The 17,232-nt window shown below is 47.7% G+C and overlaps 1 protein-coding gene across 2 annotated transcripts in view; it reads right to left on the bottom strand.

Annotated features, from left to right (window-relative positions):
• The window catches only part of STK10 (serine/threonine kinase 10), a 62,691-nt gene that overhangs the window by 44,466 nt on the left and 993 nt on the right, over positions 1-17,232 (bottom strand). For both annotated transcript variants that reach the window (XM_068959179.1, XM_068959178.1), the window contains exon 2: positions 1,330-1,494. In XM_068959179.1, the coding sequence (XP_068815280.1) occupies positions 1,330-1,416 (87 nt within the window). In that variant the 5' untranslated portion in view covers positions 1,417-1,494. The remainder of the gene's footprint in view (positions 1-1,329; positions 1,495-17,232) is intronic.

The following is a 17,232-nucleotide window of genomic DNA, read 5'->3' as shown; positions in this document are numbered from 1 at the left end:
ACATTGTGGGCTTTATTGAGGAATTTTAAAAAAGAAGGGACATGGATGCATGCTGACATTGCAAAAGGTGCTTGCTGAATAAGCACACATTGCCCAGTAAAACACCATCTTTCCAGCATTACTTAACTGAGGACTGAACTAGACACGAACTATGCCATTCCAGTGACAGCCCAGTGACTCAGTCTTTGCTCTGGCCTAGACTCCAGCCAGGCACAACCTCTGGCTCTCACAGTTCAGCTCACACAAGCGCAAATCTCAAAAGCTGAAATCTCTTTTTTGCTCTAGTAGGATTATCCTGAGAGGCCACAAAGGTATCTGAAGCATTAAAAAGAGGAAGGAAAAAAATAACAGAGCTGAAGGCATACTTTGACACTTTCATGACTTGCCAACATGCTCTCAATGGCTGCTGAGCCTACTCAAGTAGAGCTATAAGGAGGAGCAGATGAACTGCCTGAATGAATAGAGAGGAAACAGAAGATGGGTTTGAAAATCCTCATATTCACCTGATTTCTAATATCTTAGCAAAGGTGCATGCATATGCATGCACACATGCACGCACGCAGTTCTAGCAAGGGGCAAGTATACAAGAGGGGATGCCCTCACCCTCTCCAACCCCCTTCATCCTTCCCAAGGCAGCACACAAGAAGGTTTCTTTCGTGCTAACCTTCCTCTGGTGCCAAAGAATTAACAAAGAAAACAGCACGGGAAAAAAATTATAGTTGCTGGGCTAGGGGAGGGAGACGCACAAACCTGCTGTCCCAGCCTCAGCACAACTAGCCGTTGCAGTAACCTGCTGGACCACATTTCATGTCCCCATGACAAAATGCCCAAAAGTTTTCTCCGGGGCCCTTCCTAGGAAAAGGGCCTCCAGAGACATGGGAAACTGACCTCCTACTATCTACTCCCAGCGCATAGCGGACACTGAACCAAAAATAAGGGATAAATCAAAACTGGGGTTACCCTCCTATCAGATCTTGTAAAAGAGGGACTGAGTGGGAAAGAGAGGCCCTCACGGGTGCAGCATTTTCCAATTTCATAGATTCCACGCGGTGAAGAATCCAACAACTCCAGTTTTGTCTTCACAGTCAGGATCTTTAGAGCTTCCACGGGCTATCTATAAGCAGCTTGATTTAGAAGAGTTTGCGCCCCTCGAAGAAAGCAGGGAAAATCCAGGAACTATTGAAGCAGTGAGTAGAGCACAGCTTGTGACTCATTTCTAACTCACACTGATGCTTCTAACTGCTCCAGAGGTGTTGCTTTACCATAAATTAGCCATTTCCTCTGCAAAGCGAAAAACGTACAGCTGTACACACAGTAAGAGTCTCTTACCCAGAGTTTGCCATCCCAATAAAATGCTCCCAGCAGCTTGACGATGTGTTGATGATCACAGGTTGCCAGTATTTCAATCTCCACCATATAATCCTCCAGTTCGTCTTCGCTCTTCGTTTCAATGACCTTGGCAGCTGCTAAAGCACCAGTTTCTTTATTCTTAGCCTGCGAGACAAAAACAGCTTAAGTACAAAGGCAAGAAGAGTTGGGAGCACACAACATTTGCACAATTCCTGTTCCTCCAGTTCACGCTCAGCTCTGCTAGTACCATACACGACACCAACATGGAAATCTTGCAGCTGAATTTGTGTTTCATAAACCTGCCTGAAACTTTGCATATAGGATGAATGCTGTGTAGGGCTCAAAGCATCCTTCTTCCTCCCTCTAGTCACTAACGCCCACACCACTTCCCAACACCGTGAGGAGAAGGCTTTCAGAAGAGGAGACGTATCCTATTGTTTGTAGCATGAAAAAAGATGGAAGCTCAGAAAGCCTCAGACTTTAGGGGTCCTCTGATAATAGCGTAGGTGATCGCTCAATTTTCCAGAAGTACTGAGCATTTACAGAAAATCCAACCAACATCATAGTTGGAGTGTGAATCCTCCTCACTCCTGAAGGTCCCAACATGCCCCTTTCTCACCAGAGCCTTTACCAAGGCAGTTTTCTGCAATGCATGAGGGGAATGGAGGGATCTCCTCCTTGGCAGGTAACGTGGTGGGAAGGCCGACAGGGCACACTGCGATTTCCTGGGGCTCTCCTGCCTGCCCCCTCCATTTTATATCATCCCTTTAATCAGCTTATTGCAGCCTGTTTCACTAAGTAACTAGAAACCTGTCAAATGCTCTTTGTTCTAGCAGTTAGGAAACTTTTGTGGCGTCCCACCTAAAAGCTCTAGTGGAAAGCTTATACCTCCTCGTTCCAGGCCAGCGCTCCCATGCCAGCAGTGCCACTAGGGCGTTGTAGCGTCCTCCCACCTTGCTACGGCAAACACGCCTCGTCTCCCCTTCAACCGTGGGTTGTCCCCTGTCCTCACACCTACAGCACTCAGTTCCTCTCCCTTGAGCACTGGTGACCAGAAACGGGCTCAGTATTTCAGATGAGGCTTCAAAAACGTTATATAAAAAGGGATTAAGCTTTCTCCAGAGGAGCTGGCAATATCTCGAGTGACCCTTCTTTCCCCAGATTGGGTAGTTCTCCCCCTGTTTTCTTTCCCTCTCCATCCCTCACACCAGAGGAACGTATGGCTGGGGGAGCAGCGGAGGGAGAAAGGGAGCGAGGCTCTCTCAGAGGTCACTGGCACTGAGGACAGGCAGCGCTCATCACACTGCATGTGGCAGGCTATGGCCAGCGGCCCTTTGCTTGCCTGCCCCCATTGGCCGTGAGCCTGCCTCCACTATCCCCCCCTGCAGAAAGCGATCTCACAAGTACCTGCTTCACTGCAGATCCAGCGCTTGGGCAAAACAACAACCACCCGTGTGCACGCATGTGTACTTGCATGTCTATGCTTACTCAAAACTCTGCAATGCCTGGCCAAATATAAGGGATTATTCAGTGACTAGCTTAAGTTTCAAAGGAGGAAGAGGGAAGTGATGAAAGACACAGAGGGAACTCAGAGGGTTGTTTCTGATGGACATGCCGACCTCCTTTCCCCAACCAACACCTTTTCCCCAAGCAGCTCCCACTGCCTAGAAAGAGGCCAGCTGCACAGCAGCTACTGCGTCTGCAGCTGCCGCACACCAGCAAAAGGCTCTTTAATGCCAAACCAGAAACGTTTGCAGACGTACTTGTTTTCTTATCACGCAGCTCCTCTCATGCCCCCAGGCCACACGGGGGAAAAAGGGGAAGCTGATGAAAGGCTTGGTTAAAGGAAGCGTTTGTAACCCAGCAGGGCCAGGCCATCCTCAGAGCTGGGGCAATGCCGGCTGTGGCAGCATGGGCTACTTCTGCAGAGGAGGCCCCAGGGTAGGGCTGGCAGCCAGGGTGGGTCAGCGACCTAGGGCTCGCTGCTGGTGTCCCTCAGCAGCGGCTCGCTCCCACTCCGAGATGCCTCTGCTTCCCCCTTGCGTGCTTCCCCCCCCCCCCCCACCACGTGTGCTAGCGGCTGCACGTGACGCACCCGAGGACTTGCTCTCCCAGAACGGGACCATTTTGGCATTGTCCACCCAGCACTGTCTGTTCGGGTGCCCCAGAACTGTCAGAGGCAAAGATATGCAGAATACTATACAAAGGGCTTCACTATAGGATAAGTCATATCCTGAGAAAGGGGATGAGCCAGAGCTGTTGACTCAGGGGCTCAACACCATTCCCAGACGTGCATTGCATCAGCAGACCAAGGGTCAGGAGAAATCCTTATTAGCTCACCCACTCTGGTCCCCTGCCAACGCAGGAGAGCTCCTACAGCACAACTTCAAGTGCGTTACCCGTGTGCCTTGTTATCATACCTGCTCCTGGTCTGCCTCTTCTGGCTGACCCCACCGGGAAGCGTACCAGCTGGGTTCACAACTGCTTCCACAGGGGAGTTCGGATGCTGCATGTAGGGGAATGCAGCAGAAAGTCACATTTTGCATGTTGTCACTAGAGGAGCAGTGACCAGTTTTGACCTCTCTCACTGCTCTGTATTTTATGTATCTGTGTTTGAAAAGCCTATGCAGGAGCTTATTCTAGGCTTAATTCCCAGTATAAACACCGCAAGCCCAGCTGAACAGTTTTGTGTAGGTTATGTGATAGTGTAACTGTGTACCAAAAAACAGACTGGAGCAGAGGGAGAGGGGAACAAATGAAGGAAAAAATATATAACGGAGGAAGGAGAAAGAAGGGAAGAGAGAAGTGGAAAATGACTCTCCTCTCTCTCAGGCAGAAACTCTCAGCTCTCTCCTGGATTTTGAAGACTTGCTGAATTCACACACTAATTGGCATGGAAGGCTGTGTCTTTACCACAGGGGACAAACCCATTTCTAGCTGGGCTTACTGCCCAAATGCAAGACAGTAGCTCATGCTGCTTTCAGAAGAAATTAGTTTTTTTTTTCGCTCAAGTTTGTTTCTTAACCAGTTGCCACCAGCTGACCAGATGCGCAGAGGAGGGCACACAGACTGGGGCAAGGTGCAGGTAGAGAAGGGGAGTCGAGCAAGCATGGGGAAAAGAGCAAGTGAGAAGCGCCCCATTGCATTTACCCTGCACTTACAGAGTTGGGAGGGATCCAAGGAGGGGAAGTAAATATTGTATGAAAAGGTGGGGCTTCCCTTTGTGGTCAGCTATCACACACTTCCCCACTGACAGGGTTCAGGCCAGCTCAGCCCATCCAGGCACGCTGGGGCCCCGAAGGCGCTTGAAAAATACCCAGAGCGCTCTCGAGTCCTCCACTGCAGCATGGCAGAGCTTGGCAGCGAACCATCCTGAGATGAGGCCTGAACCAACCTGCCCTCCTCCCAAACCTAGGTGGGACCCAAAACAGTAGAGTCACGCTATCACCTTGCATCCCCTCCCGGGCTTGGTAAGGTGTTTGGGGATGCTCGCCCTCACCTAGACACACTGTTCCCATGGTCCACAGCTCCACGTAAACCCCATCTCCATGTAAACCACATCTCGCCTCACTCCCAGCCACAACAGGCCCATGCCCAGACTCTGGTTGGTTCTTGCCTGTGGGAGGTGCCAGGGTCACCGAGCAGGAACAAGAGCGCTACTTGCTCCCATGTCCTGTTAATCTGCCAGAGGCAGAAATAACCAAAAGCCGGGCACACTGGGAGAAGGTGCAGAGAAGTCAGGCTGCAACTAACTGGTGGTTCCCCCCACCAAGCCTTTTCCTAGGCACTGGCAGTCACCGCCTGGCAGTGCCAACATAGGTGCTGACCATGAGCCGCTGCACCGCTGCACTGCGTGCTGGGGCAGCAAGCCCCCACGCAATGCCTTGCCTCACTGCTGCACACAGCAAGGCTTGCTTTTTGAAGAAGGTCAAGAGATACAAGTGGTATTAAAGCTGTATTGCTACTGTCCAAAGGCAGGTGGCTTTCTCTCCCACTGAACCTTTTGCAGGCTCTGAACAAAGTCCCACTGGACTGCACCTTGCAAACCAGACCGCAGGCTCTGGGTAGGAGTCCAGAACACAGTCCATGTGTTTCATCTTGCAGAAAACTGATCTTATTCATTATAATGCTTATGACTAGCAGGTGAGTAATTCAGCAACGCTGTTACCACTTCCTTTCTAGATATGAGCCTGTTTACACACTGCTTCACGTTCAGTGGAAACGTATGTCAGATGAAGTCAATCTATGGGCGGAAGCCCCTCAGAACAAGCACTGTTTTCTCCTGGATTCATTCAGCCCTAGCAGGGATCTCACACCATCTCCAACTAGAGAGTGAGGCCAGCAGGAACGGATGCAGCACAAACCACAGCCAGGCAGCCAGTTAGGTCCACGGGGCTTTCAAGTGACTCAAGAGTTACTTTAACTGTTAAAGCAGCACTTTTGGGACTTTAAAGATGTCCCCACAGAACTAGCTGCTGCCTTTTGTCACCACTGTGGACTGTCTTAAATGAGGATGTTTTTCTGGCCTTCTCTGTTTCCTTGTCAGTTCTACTCCCCGATATGGGGGTAAACCACTTTGGAGACAGAGAGGATCCCTATGTGCAGCAAGAGGTGGGCTCCTACCACAAAGGGAGAAGAGCTCGGCTGTCCCATGTCTCCTATCAAGGCAGCACGGGGAAGTCAGGCTGCTCAGTCACACTGGGGGAAGTGACACCATCATCTCTGATAAGTCAGTTCAAGATCTGACAAACTCCTGACCCAAGAATGTAAGCTTTGGAAACAGCAACAGCAAATTCACGTGGGATGCAAAGAAGATGGCATGGGCCCCAGTGCTTTCCATGGCCTTGTGATAATGTCATGGCTACAGTTAAGCGCTCTCACTGCGCTTTCCAGAAGGGACCAAAATGCCTCACAGCTCTGATTTACAATGGGAGAAGCAGAAAGGGGATCTAAGACCACGAGGTCAGCAGCAGATTTAGGAAAATAAATCTCTTCCAGCAGGATCCATTCTAGTGTGTAGAAGAGACTGGTTCCCCCACAGAACTGCCTTTGAGAGGACTAAAGCTCATGCAGGTTAGACAACTGATGCCCTAGGGTGTTGTCCACAATCCCATGGAGCCTGAATCCAGCCTTTAGTGTTTCTTCCTCATGAGACTGCGGGAGATGCACCCCTGGGCACACAAGACAGGCTATTGTGTGCACTCCTGAAGTGAGTTCAGCAAGTCCCCTTATCAGAAGGGCACTGGAAATTCAAGGAGCTTCTGCAGATAGCACGTATGCTAATTTATTCATCTTTCCTTTCCCTTTTTACTGGCTGCTTGTGCGACTCCAGCCCTGACTTGGAGTTAAAGCTGCGTCGCCAGGCGGCCTCCCTGACAGCATGCTGAATGACAGCCGTCTCTGATCAGTCAGACAGCCATATCACAGGCCTTCAAGCCAGCCAACCAGCTCCAAAAGCTGCTCGGAGCAAGCCAGATTCATACAGACGGTGTCAGATTTTGGCTCAGTATGCTCTGCGGTCTTTCTGTAACTGATGTCTGGCAATTTCCTTGAGCTTCTCTGCTTGTATTTTCCTACATACAACATATTACAACACATATATTCTTCCAGTAACGTTTGTGTGAATCCTAAATAGGCCAAATGCTTATGTTGCCATTCCTGGAAGCCAGTGTCAGACATGTGAGACATCCAGATGATGCTTTAGGGTTTAAAGCCCTTTTCTGATTTCTCTGATCTATTGCAAAAGGATAAGCAATCTGCCTCGAGACATTAGCACAAAGGAAAACACAGCCCAATCTGACCTCAGAAAGCTAAGCCAGCAATTATGCACAAGGAACTTGCATCTCTGAGTGTAACCTGCAGGCCTGGCTGATACCCCTCATGGCAAGGGGAACACACATCACCAGGCTGAGGAAAACTAACATCTGCTACTCATCATCTAAGAACTGCGAGATGGAAGGAAAGGATTGCTACTAAGCTCTCTATAGCTTCACCTCTCTGTTGGGCTTCATTAGGGTCATGCCCCCCCTTTTTGCAGCAAGGGAAATTAAAACTTCTCTCATGAGGGCTTATTTTGTTGGCCCTTAAATCCCAAACAAAACATAAGACAATGATACGGAGGAAGGAGGAAAAATTAAGAAGTGGCAAGACAGTACCTTAGACTGACTCACTAATCCCTTCCAAAGGGAGGTTTGTCAGATGGCCACGGCGTTTCAGATGAAAACCTTCAAAATACATACTGTCTGAACTACAAACCCAAAGTTTTCTGCAAACCCTAGACCAATTACAGGCTCTCCAACACAGCAAAAATCTTGTAGACCATCAAGTCAAAAGAATGTAGAGATGTGAAGAGAGTTTCTATTCCCAGGTAAAATACTCCCAGCTGTGCAGCCTTGAAGGAATTCATGGTGTTTCCCAGGCCATCAGTTTTTCCACTGAAATTTGCTGACAGAAGACAAAAAAGAACCCAGGAGGCAAGATCCCAAGAACAGAAACTGTTTGATGCCAGTCTACAACCTATGGCTGGTTTATCCAAAAACGCACCCAATTCTGTCTTTTAGTTCCTCCACTGCTGAGCATTTTAACACCTTGGATAATTTATCCTTGGACTGCTAATTAGCACTTTAAAAAAAAAAAGAGCAGACAGCTGCCAGCATAGCGCCCAGGGTGTGCTGCTGAACTGTAGTTAGATTCACATAGCCTTGGCATTTGAAAGCTGAAATGCTCTTATGGCCACTACCAGCCTTTCTGAAAAATCAATGCACTGCACAGACCAAGGCTGACAGGTCTATGCAGAAGCAGGAATGAAACATGCATTTCACAAAGGAAAACATATCGAGTAGAAGTTATCCAATAAACTACTTCCAGCAAGCCAGCCAGGAGCCAAAGTTTAGCGTGCAAAGCAAGAAGGGAAAACAGGACCTTGCTGGAGTCCCAGAGAAAGACGGGTGGCAAACATGTCACTACCAAACCTGCTGGGAATACCAACAGCAGGAAATGTGGGGGATTACTCCTAGAAGGCAGAGGCAAGGAGAAACTATTGTTCAGTTTATGGATTTAAGGAATAAAAGGTGTCTGCTCAGGTGACAGAAAAGACTCTGTTTGGCCTTTGCCTGTGACTCACCCTGTGAGCTATTATGAAATCCAAAGTCTGACAAATGCAGAAACTATTTTTAAGTCTTTAAAGAACATATTACTGGAGGGCTGGACTGTTCAGTCCTTCCTGAGGCAAATCTGATGCTGAAGAAAAAGTAAATATCAAGGTGAGGCAGAAGAATGCTCCAAATGAACTCTCACTTATTAACGATAGAGAACAGCGCTAGCAGTGAAAGAGCTGCAATCTTTTGCACACGTGTTTTGTCTAAGCTTGCTTGCCAGCATGGCCGGCTGCCCACAGCGCCTGCCCAAGCCAAGGGATGATCCTTTTGAGGCTGTTCTGCAATAATGTGTCACCATGTTTTTAGTGTGAGACTCTGAACTGCTTTTCCCATCCTTCCAAAGCCTTCTCTCCACGCTGGGAGTGCTGATGTTTCAGACATCTCCGAGTTCGAGAACTGAAAGTACTGAGAAAAAAACCTCAGTGCTCTCCTTTCGGTGTATGCTGCACTTGGGGGTTGATAACACTGCCTTTTTTCCCACACAACACATTCCCATTGTGTGTCTCTGTATGCAAGAAACTGCTCGCTTAGTTATTTCTCAGGGATAACATAATGATTAATTGCCTTCCAATGAACTTTGCCTGAGCTGTCTGCATCAGTAAATGAACACAGGGTAGAGAGGCTCAAATCAGTGTTCAAATTATTGTCAAATAATCAATGGGAGCTGAAATTAGTTCCATGTCTGACAAGCCCCCTAGAGCCACTTCAGTTTGTCACAGTAAATGAAACTTTTTTTTTTTTTTTAAAGAAATACCCAATTCACCCCTTGGTACCACTCAACAGAACCAGCTCTGACAAACAGGCACGGCCATAGCAGTAAGGTCAGCCAAGCATGGGGACCTCAGTGTGGCGAGCCCTGGGGACATAACTCCCCACACCCCTGCGTGCTCCTAGGAGGTAGCATGGTAGCAAAAACCCCAAGCTCATGTTGGCAAAGCGAGGGATGTGCCACACAAAATGAACGGTGAGCAAACTTCCCAGCTCTGAGATTGCATCACACAACCAACTTGATCACAAGTCACCAAGGGGAAGAGCTACACCCCAAACACCAAAGAGCAGCTGCTCTTTGAAGGCAATCACCAGCTGCCTCCAGGGGGGCTGGGAAGGCACCTACTGAAGCTCGTGGCACACAGGCATCAGCCAACATCATGATTAAACTGGACAAAGATGCAACACCAGAGAGAGTTTGTGACCACCGTCCCTCCTGCCCTTGTCAGCATGCTGTCTCAAAGGTGACTGCACAAAAGCCACAACATCCTGGTCCCCTGCAGTCAGCGATGAGAAATCCTGCGTGCACTCACCCAGCCCAGATCTAACCCCAATCGGATGCTTGTTCTAACTGCAAACCAGCAGCACCGAGCCTGCCCTCCCACAAGGACGCCAGCAGCCAAGGCGCTCGGCCGCATGTTGCTGAGGCCTCCCAGGAGCTTGGCTCTTCGCAAGAATAATTTAATCTGGAGGAGTTATTACTTCACGTCCAAAACACGTAGTTGGGGAGGTAACTCCGTGTCATCCTGCTGATAGGACGGGGTGCCTCCACACCCAGCTGATGCCCCAGCTAATTTTCCAAGATTACAGGGACATTGTGCCAAAAGCCATGGAGCAGCTGGATTTACGCTTTATACTGCTTCAGGGGAGAAGACATCTTAGGAAGTCAGATTTGTAGGTGTGCGCACAGAAAGCTTAGCCTTATCACCGCAGGATGGAAGGTAAGACGTTTTCCTCAGGCAAGACTGAGGAAAGAAGAGGAGGTGACAGCTCTTAACTTCTCCCTCATAAATGGCTGAAGTGAGGCAGGTCATCAGCCTTCATGCCAACTTCAGAGGGGACACAAGTGGGAAAAGCAAGGCACGCATGTAATGAGGCCAGGAACTGGGGCCAAGTCCCCCTCACAGCTCACACTTGCTTCTACACATCAGATTCCCAAAGCAAAGGGGGCTACGTGAGGTCTAGTGGCTCCTGGTAAATACAGCATGGTGTGCTGAGGTTTGCTCTGCGGACTCTAGGTCGGCAAGGGTTAGACAACTGGCTTCTGACTTCAGTGGGTTGCACCTAACACCGTTGCTCTGGCAACCATGGAAATATGTTTGCAAAGATTAGAGGGAAGTGGAAGTGGCTTGCAAACAAATCGAAAAGCATTAGTAAAAAGGCAGAAACACCTTCCCCTGGTTTTACGGTCTAGATGCAAGACAGTCACATTGCCAGAGAGTTCAAGCAATGACTAAGGACTTATTCTCTCTATGGACACACCAAAAAAAAGTGTGACCAAAACACGGCAGGAGGCTCCTTGGCACATGCACCTTTTCTTGCCTTAGAAGCTCAGCAATGGCCCAGCACCATTTCTCATGGAAGAGGATGAGAGGTAGGAAGCCTAAGCAGCAGGGCATTAGTCAAGGAGCAGAAAAGATGCTCTCACACAATGCTTTGGACCTTGTACCCAAACACAGCAGCAGGGGCCAGAAGAACAACAGAAGGCTTCTTTGCTGGTGCACCACACTATAATCCAGCTGACTTCACACTACTTGGGTGCGTGACAGATGAAAAGAAAACCCATCCAAGGTCTGACGAGAAAAAAGATCTACCTGAATCCAATGTCTTCAGCTGGCATATACCAAGAGCTTGGAAACACAAAACGTACTTCAAATCATTGGTCTCCTGTAACAGTGCAGTGCTCAAAGTTAAGCACTTCTGCCCTGATCTTCACTCAGTCAATGCCAGAGCGACAGTGTGGTGAGGGGCTGTGTGAAAACAACCATTAAACAGAGAGGAAAACAAAAAAAGAGTCATGCAACCACTTCGGAGTTTCCTAGCAACTTTCTGCAGCAAGTTTGGTACACAGAGAGCTAGCAGTGGGCTGAGTGGCTGCCATGTCTGAGTGCCAGGAAACAGGGCTCAGACAGGCAATGCGATGGGGGGTGTGTGTGTGTGTGTGTGCACGTGCATGTGCACGTGCATGTGCGTGCCTGCATTGTTCAGCCCTTTCACACTGTTCCAGAAATGCATCAGATCAGCAAAGCCCTTGTAGAAAAACAGATCAGTCCTTTGCTTTGCTACCGCCTCTGCTAGAAATCACTGCTGATGAGCTAGCTTGGGCACTGCTTCTGCTTTGTATCACAGGTCTTCTTGGAAAGCTTCCACAGAGGACATCCCAGCAGCATTGCTTGCACCTGCTTGCAACTATCGAGTGAGAAATTCAGGGCAGAGATGTCAGCAACTCCAAGATGCTAACACACGTAAGCCCTGGGGTTCACCAAGGCCTGCTGGGCCTGGTTTTGCTGGGGCACAGCTACCTTCACTGCTTCTCCTGCCTGCCAAAATACCACACTCATACTTTTCAGTTGGTTAAATAAGGACATGACCCATAAGCATGAGGGCACAGGTTGGTGCCAGGGAATTGCACAAGAAAGGAAAATGGCATGAAGGTTTCCATGTGCTTGATGGCAAGAGCATTATGTTTTGAAGGACACAGCTTTGCAGGGAGGTGTAGTGCTTTGCTGTAGCTAAGTCAGTTAACTCAGCTCCAAGCAACAGTTGTGCCATCAGTATACTCTTCACAAATGGCATGATGCCCCTTCTGACCCCATGTCCCCATGGGAAATCAAGGCAGCATGTACAGACACTGCTTCTGAAGCCAATTTCATTTTCCCCTCTTCTACTGAGAGCAAAGCAGGCTCTGGAAACCAAAGTGACACTCAAGACCGACCAGAGAACCAGATGTTAATGAGACACTAAGTCATGAGACTCTTCGGGCAGAGATTTTTCTAAGGCACAATGACTGTCACATGCTTGAGGGTCCTAGGGTGAAAGACTGGAAGCCTTCATCTAAACTTTCTCTTCCTTCAGCTACCTACAGCTCCCGCTGTAATCAGCATTGCCAAGCTCTTGACGACAACACAGGAGTCACCGCGAAAATACTTGGGCTATGTAGAGTTAGTTCCCCCTCCTCTCCAACCCAGACACAACCATGGCTCTGCAGAGTTGAGGACAACGTTCTCTTCGACTTCAAGATGGCCAGAGCATCATTCATTTCAGTTTAAAGTTAACATTACATTTAAGTTTAAAGTTCACGCAAAACCAAAATTGCTTGGCCCTTACTCTATCAGTAAAGGAGTAGTGTCTTCTCATTCCTCTTCTCTCTCCCTTTACACCATTTTAAGAAAACTCTTTAGCTATCCTAAGGCACAAGGCCAAGATTTGATCTTTCCATTTTTGCATGCCTTGTGGACGTAGTTGCAGTTAAAGTTTCTGTTGTTGTTGGGAAGAAAAAAAAAAAAAAGGTGAACCCAGGAGATTAACATCTTTCCATCTCACCTTTCTCAGGATTTGTGTATTAAATCCCTAATGAGTCAAACTGACAAGAGCTGAGCCCCAGTCACTTACAAAATTTATTTATTTATATAGATATATAAAAATACATATGTGTGCATATATTTGCACAAAATACAGTGATGTAACTTCAGTTCGTGAGCAAAAAGAAGCCTGGGAGTGACAGGAAAGGTCTCGTGGCTTCTAATAAGCGCATTGCTCTGAAAGCCAGGCTTATAAGGCAGCTGTACGACACCTTAACAAATAGTCTATTATTACCCAAATTTCAGAACAGAGCATTTACAATCTGTAGCCTGCTCATTCTTAAGCACTAACACCACCGTAATAGATCAGATACCCAGAATAGAGTTTTTAAGCTATAGCTACAGAAGAAAGGAGGAAGACAGCATAAAAGGCGTATTTATGAATTGGGGTGGCACAGGGCTCAGTGTTATCTGTACAGCACCCTTCGCTGAGAGCTGTTTGAAGGGGAATTCAAATGAACAAGTTCTGCTTTCTGCAACGCTGGCAGTTGCGGGCAGCAGCGCAGCCCACGCTGCCGAAGGGGCCGCGCTGTCCCCACCCTGCTGGAAGGCAGCGTTATCAGGGAGCCAGCGTCCTCATCAGCACGCGCTGGAAAGCAGAGATAGCACTTTGCAAGAGGCATGAGCACAGCAAAACAATCCCACGGTTAGAAACGCAGCAAGTCTAAGGGATTCCTCCAGCAGAGCCCGCACTGCTTGTAAGAGTCAAGCCCTTTCCCTGGGAGCTCAGAAATACTTAGTGCCCAGCACAACACTGAGGCATCTAGTCCTGCCCGTATTAATGCAACTCCCTGCAACAGTCAACACTACAGCCCTCCACCTAATGGGTTTTGCAGGACAGAGCTGTGATTCAGCAGCTCAAAGTATTCAGGCTAAACCCCACAGTAGCCTGCGCTACTGACTGCGGTTACAGCACCCTCAAGGTCCTGGGTTTTTGCACAGCTTTGTCCCAGCAGAGCAGCTCACCGTGGTCCTACTCCAACCCTCCCTCTGTGCACACACAAATCAAGTTGGACTTTGAGTCAATAAAGTCTGCAGCCATACTTTTTATAAACTGAATCTTATATATTTCTAGAGGAAAATAATATGACTTTTAAGGCTGTCTGGGAAGGCTCTGGCCTGGGCACGCCTCTATTCCTAGGTGCTCAAACCTAGGGGTACTGCAGGCTACGCGGGCTAACATACACGGATTACCGCTCCCAACTGCAGGTCTAATGACTGATTTAGGACCATTGATGTCAGGAACTTTGGATGAGGTTGGTAACAAAGTTTATTTGGCATACAGCATGTTCCTATCTATGGGTTGCTATCACTTACCTATGACACAGTACCCGCCAGAGTTAACAGAAACAAGAGATTAATAGAATGAAAGCGAGAAAGAAACAGTTTCACCCCACCCCCTTCCTACTTTTCAGCTTCATTACCCTCTGCAACAAGTTTCACTGTTTCCTCATCAGTCAGGTCCTCTTTTGCTGAAAAAAAAAAAAAAAAGTCTCTACAAAAACAGGGAAATCCCAGTAGCTTTCACCGGCTGCAGGTTTCTTTAAGATCTACTGTATACATTTCAGGCTCCACTACAGATTAGATGATTTTTAATTAATATATATTTAAATCAAGCCTGTCCTACTTTTGTAAGCATTGTGTCAAACCAGTTCAAATTTGTTCAGCTGAGTGCATGGGGAGTCCAAGAAACAGTTCACTGACAGTGTTTTGCAGCGCAGTAACACTCACCAATAAAACCATTACATAGCTGAGTTCTCCTTCCTCCTGCTCAAACCTCATACCATAAAAACAAAACCTCCTGAAATGAACATGTTTTTTTCTTCTATCAAAACCTAAATTTCTCCCAAGTTGGACCTCACTGGTTAGGTTTCAGACTACTCAGCATACTAATCCCATCCTTATGCTCAGAGACCGCAGGCTCTTAAGAGCAAGTACAACATATGGTAGGTAGGGCAGGCTCTAAGTACAGGTGGATTATATCATATCCCTACGGTTCTGTGTGTGGAAAGGGGGCGGGAGACATGCAGGAGCTTCATTCAAACATCCCGAAATCCTCACAAACATACAAAGACTCTGACTTGCTCTAAACGATCACTGTAGTGTGAAGAGCAAATTGACTTCTAAATGACTTCAAGAGAATGATTAAAATCGTTCACTGTATCTTGACCAGCTATAGTTTTCCTTGTGCATAGGCAGGGTTTGCTTGCCTTTCTCCCCCTTCTTTTTTATTCCCCCCCTTCTTTTTTTTTTTTTTTAGCAGCTGAGCAGAACAATATGGCAAGCCTATTATTTCACATCACTGTACTATATGCATCATCAACCAGCGTAGTCACTGGCTCCTGAGTTAGAAGGACAGAGGAAGACAATATGCAAGTCAAGTCTTAACATGCCAGAAAGCTACTTTTCTGTAATAATGCTACTGGCGACTATATAAAATAAGGTTTTATAGCATGTAGCACCCAAACTAACTTGCTATTATTAAACAAACAAACAACATCTTGCACAAGAACTCTTCAAAACTCAAGCAGTTACATTCTCCAGCCAGGATGGAGGGCAGGCAGAGAGGAGATCCAAAGGAGATGGGGAACAAAAACTTTACCACCTAAGAAGAATAATATAATCCTTTGATCACTGCCACAACGTTAACCCCTACCCTCAAGATCAACCATGTTAAAACATCTCAAAAGCAGACAGTTGTCTAAGTGTGTTACTTATAGACAGGGTGAACTTCTGGTTACCACCATGCAGTCTGCACTGTATTTTATACTGCAGACTACGTTCTCATTTGAGTAGAAGCGCGGCTCAAAGGAGATGGAATTACTTGGATATGAGATATTATTTGATAGGCTGATGTCCTCAGCTTATAATACATAAAATTACTGTGATAACTTCCTATATTGGTGTGAGACTTCAGTGAACGCAGAGTTAATGAGGTATGACAATGGCCTTAAAACAAAAAAAACCCTCTATTTTTAAAGCAGTTTTACTCTGAAAGGCTATCAGTTTTGCATATATTAGGCATTTCAAATATACAGCATTTAAAGGAGTTATTCTTCTAAGCTATCGTTTGTCTCAGAAGCCTATTATCTTATTTTACAATGTTTACCTCATTCCTATCATTGCATGAGACACTTAAGCAAATATAAGCAAGCAACTACCCAGAAGAGGGAACATTACTATATACAAACCGGTTTCTAATGCACAGCACCAAGTACATTGGCAACAGAAGCACTGATTGCTACCAGCATTATTTTTAGAAGGACAAATATATCAAGGATTTATGTATGATTTTTAGAAATTGCACTTTATTAGAAGAAAAGATCTTTCAGCAGAGATTTCCATTCAATGGATACTTAGCAACACTAAAAATCAGACCCTATCAAACAGCTTGATGTAGCCAAAACAATACAACGCATCCCAGCCGCTGTGGTAAAACACCTCAGTTCCGACCTGCAGCCAGCCAGGTTTTCAGGACTGTCTCTTTGGTTACTATTTCCTCCTCAGTTCCGAGGTGGCAATACCCTGTTAAATGACGTAACGAAACCATCACAAAACAACTGCCAAGCAGCTACTTCATAACTCTCCGCTTCCAAATTCCTTTTTGAATGCAGGTCTCCTAAGGAGGCTGGATCACCAACCTACGCCTCCTGTTAGTCCCAGCCGAAAAAGTCTCCTGACTGTCGGAGCTCTTGTATAGCGGAGCGGAGTACTTTAGAGCCCGTAACAGGCGAGAACGCTGTCGATTTGGAGTGCAAAGTACAGCTGAGTATTTGGCCTTAAAAACCTCGCTCCGTTAACGTAAAGGTTAAACATTCATAGCACTGGACATGTCTCCACTGTTAAGAAGCAGGGCTCCGCTGCTCGCCTGGAGCTTCCTGCCTGCAAGGACCGCAGGAACACAAATAATGTCACCCCGGAGGCTCACGAAACTTGGAGGCGGCCTCGAGGCTGCTGACTTCCAAGCAATCTCCCTCCGTTCATTGCACCGACAGAGTTGGCAGGGTACACTCCATCGCCTCACAAAAGCATCGCTCTGAAAGCGGTCGATTTAAGACAGAAGTAAGAATGCTTCTCTCTCTCCTCGCCCCTAACCCAGTTAAAGCCTTGCGCTTCGGCTTGACTCGCTGCTCTCACCCGAGGACGGCACAACGCTTAGCTCCCCTTTGGTTTCTAGTCACGGTAGCTAGCGGGATGTGCGGAGCCAAGCCAAGGTCCCACAAGGATTTCTCCTCTAACGCCGCAGACGGCTCTCGCCTCTGTTCAGCGAGCGCCGGGACCCGACGGCAAACCCGCCGCAGCGGCGAGCCGGAGCCCTGCCCGCACGGGGCCGCTCGGCTCGGCAGCCCGCGGGAGGCGGCAGCGGCGGGGGCGGC

Source organism: Struthio camelus, chromosome 13 (assembly GCF_040807025.1).
Source record: "Struthio camelus isolate bStrCam1 chromosome 13, bStrCam1.hap1, whole genome shotgun sequence".
Classification (NCBI taxonomy): Eukaryota; Metazoa; Chordata; class Aves; order Struthioniformes; family Struthionidae; genus Struthio; species Struthio camelus.
Note: the sequence above shows the minus strand (reverse complement) of the source record. Positions and strands in the feature narration are given on the sequence as shown.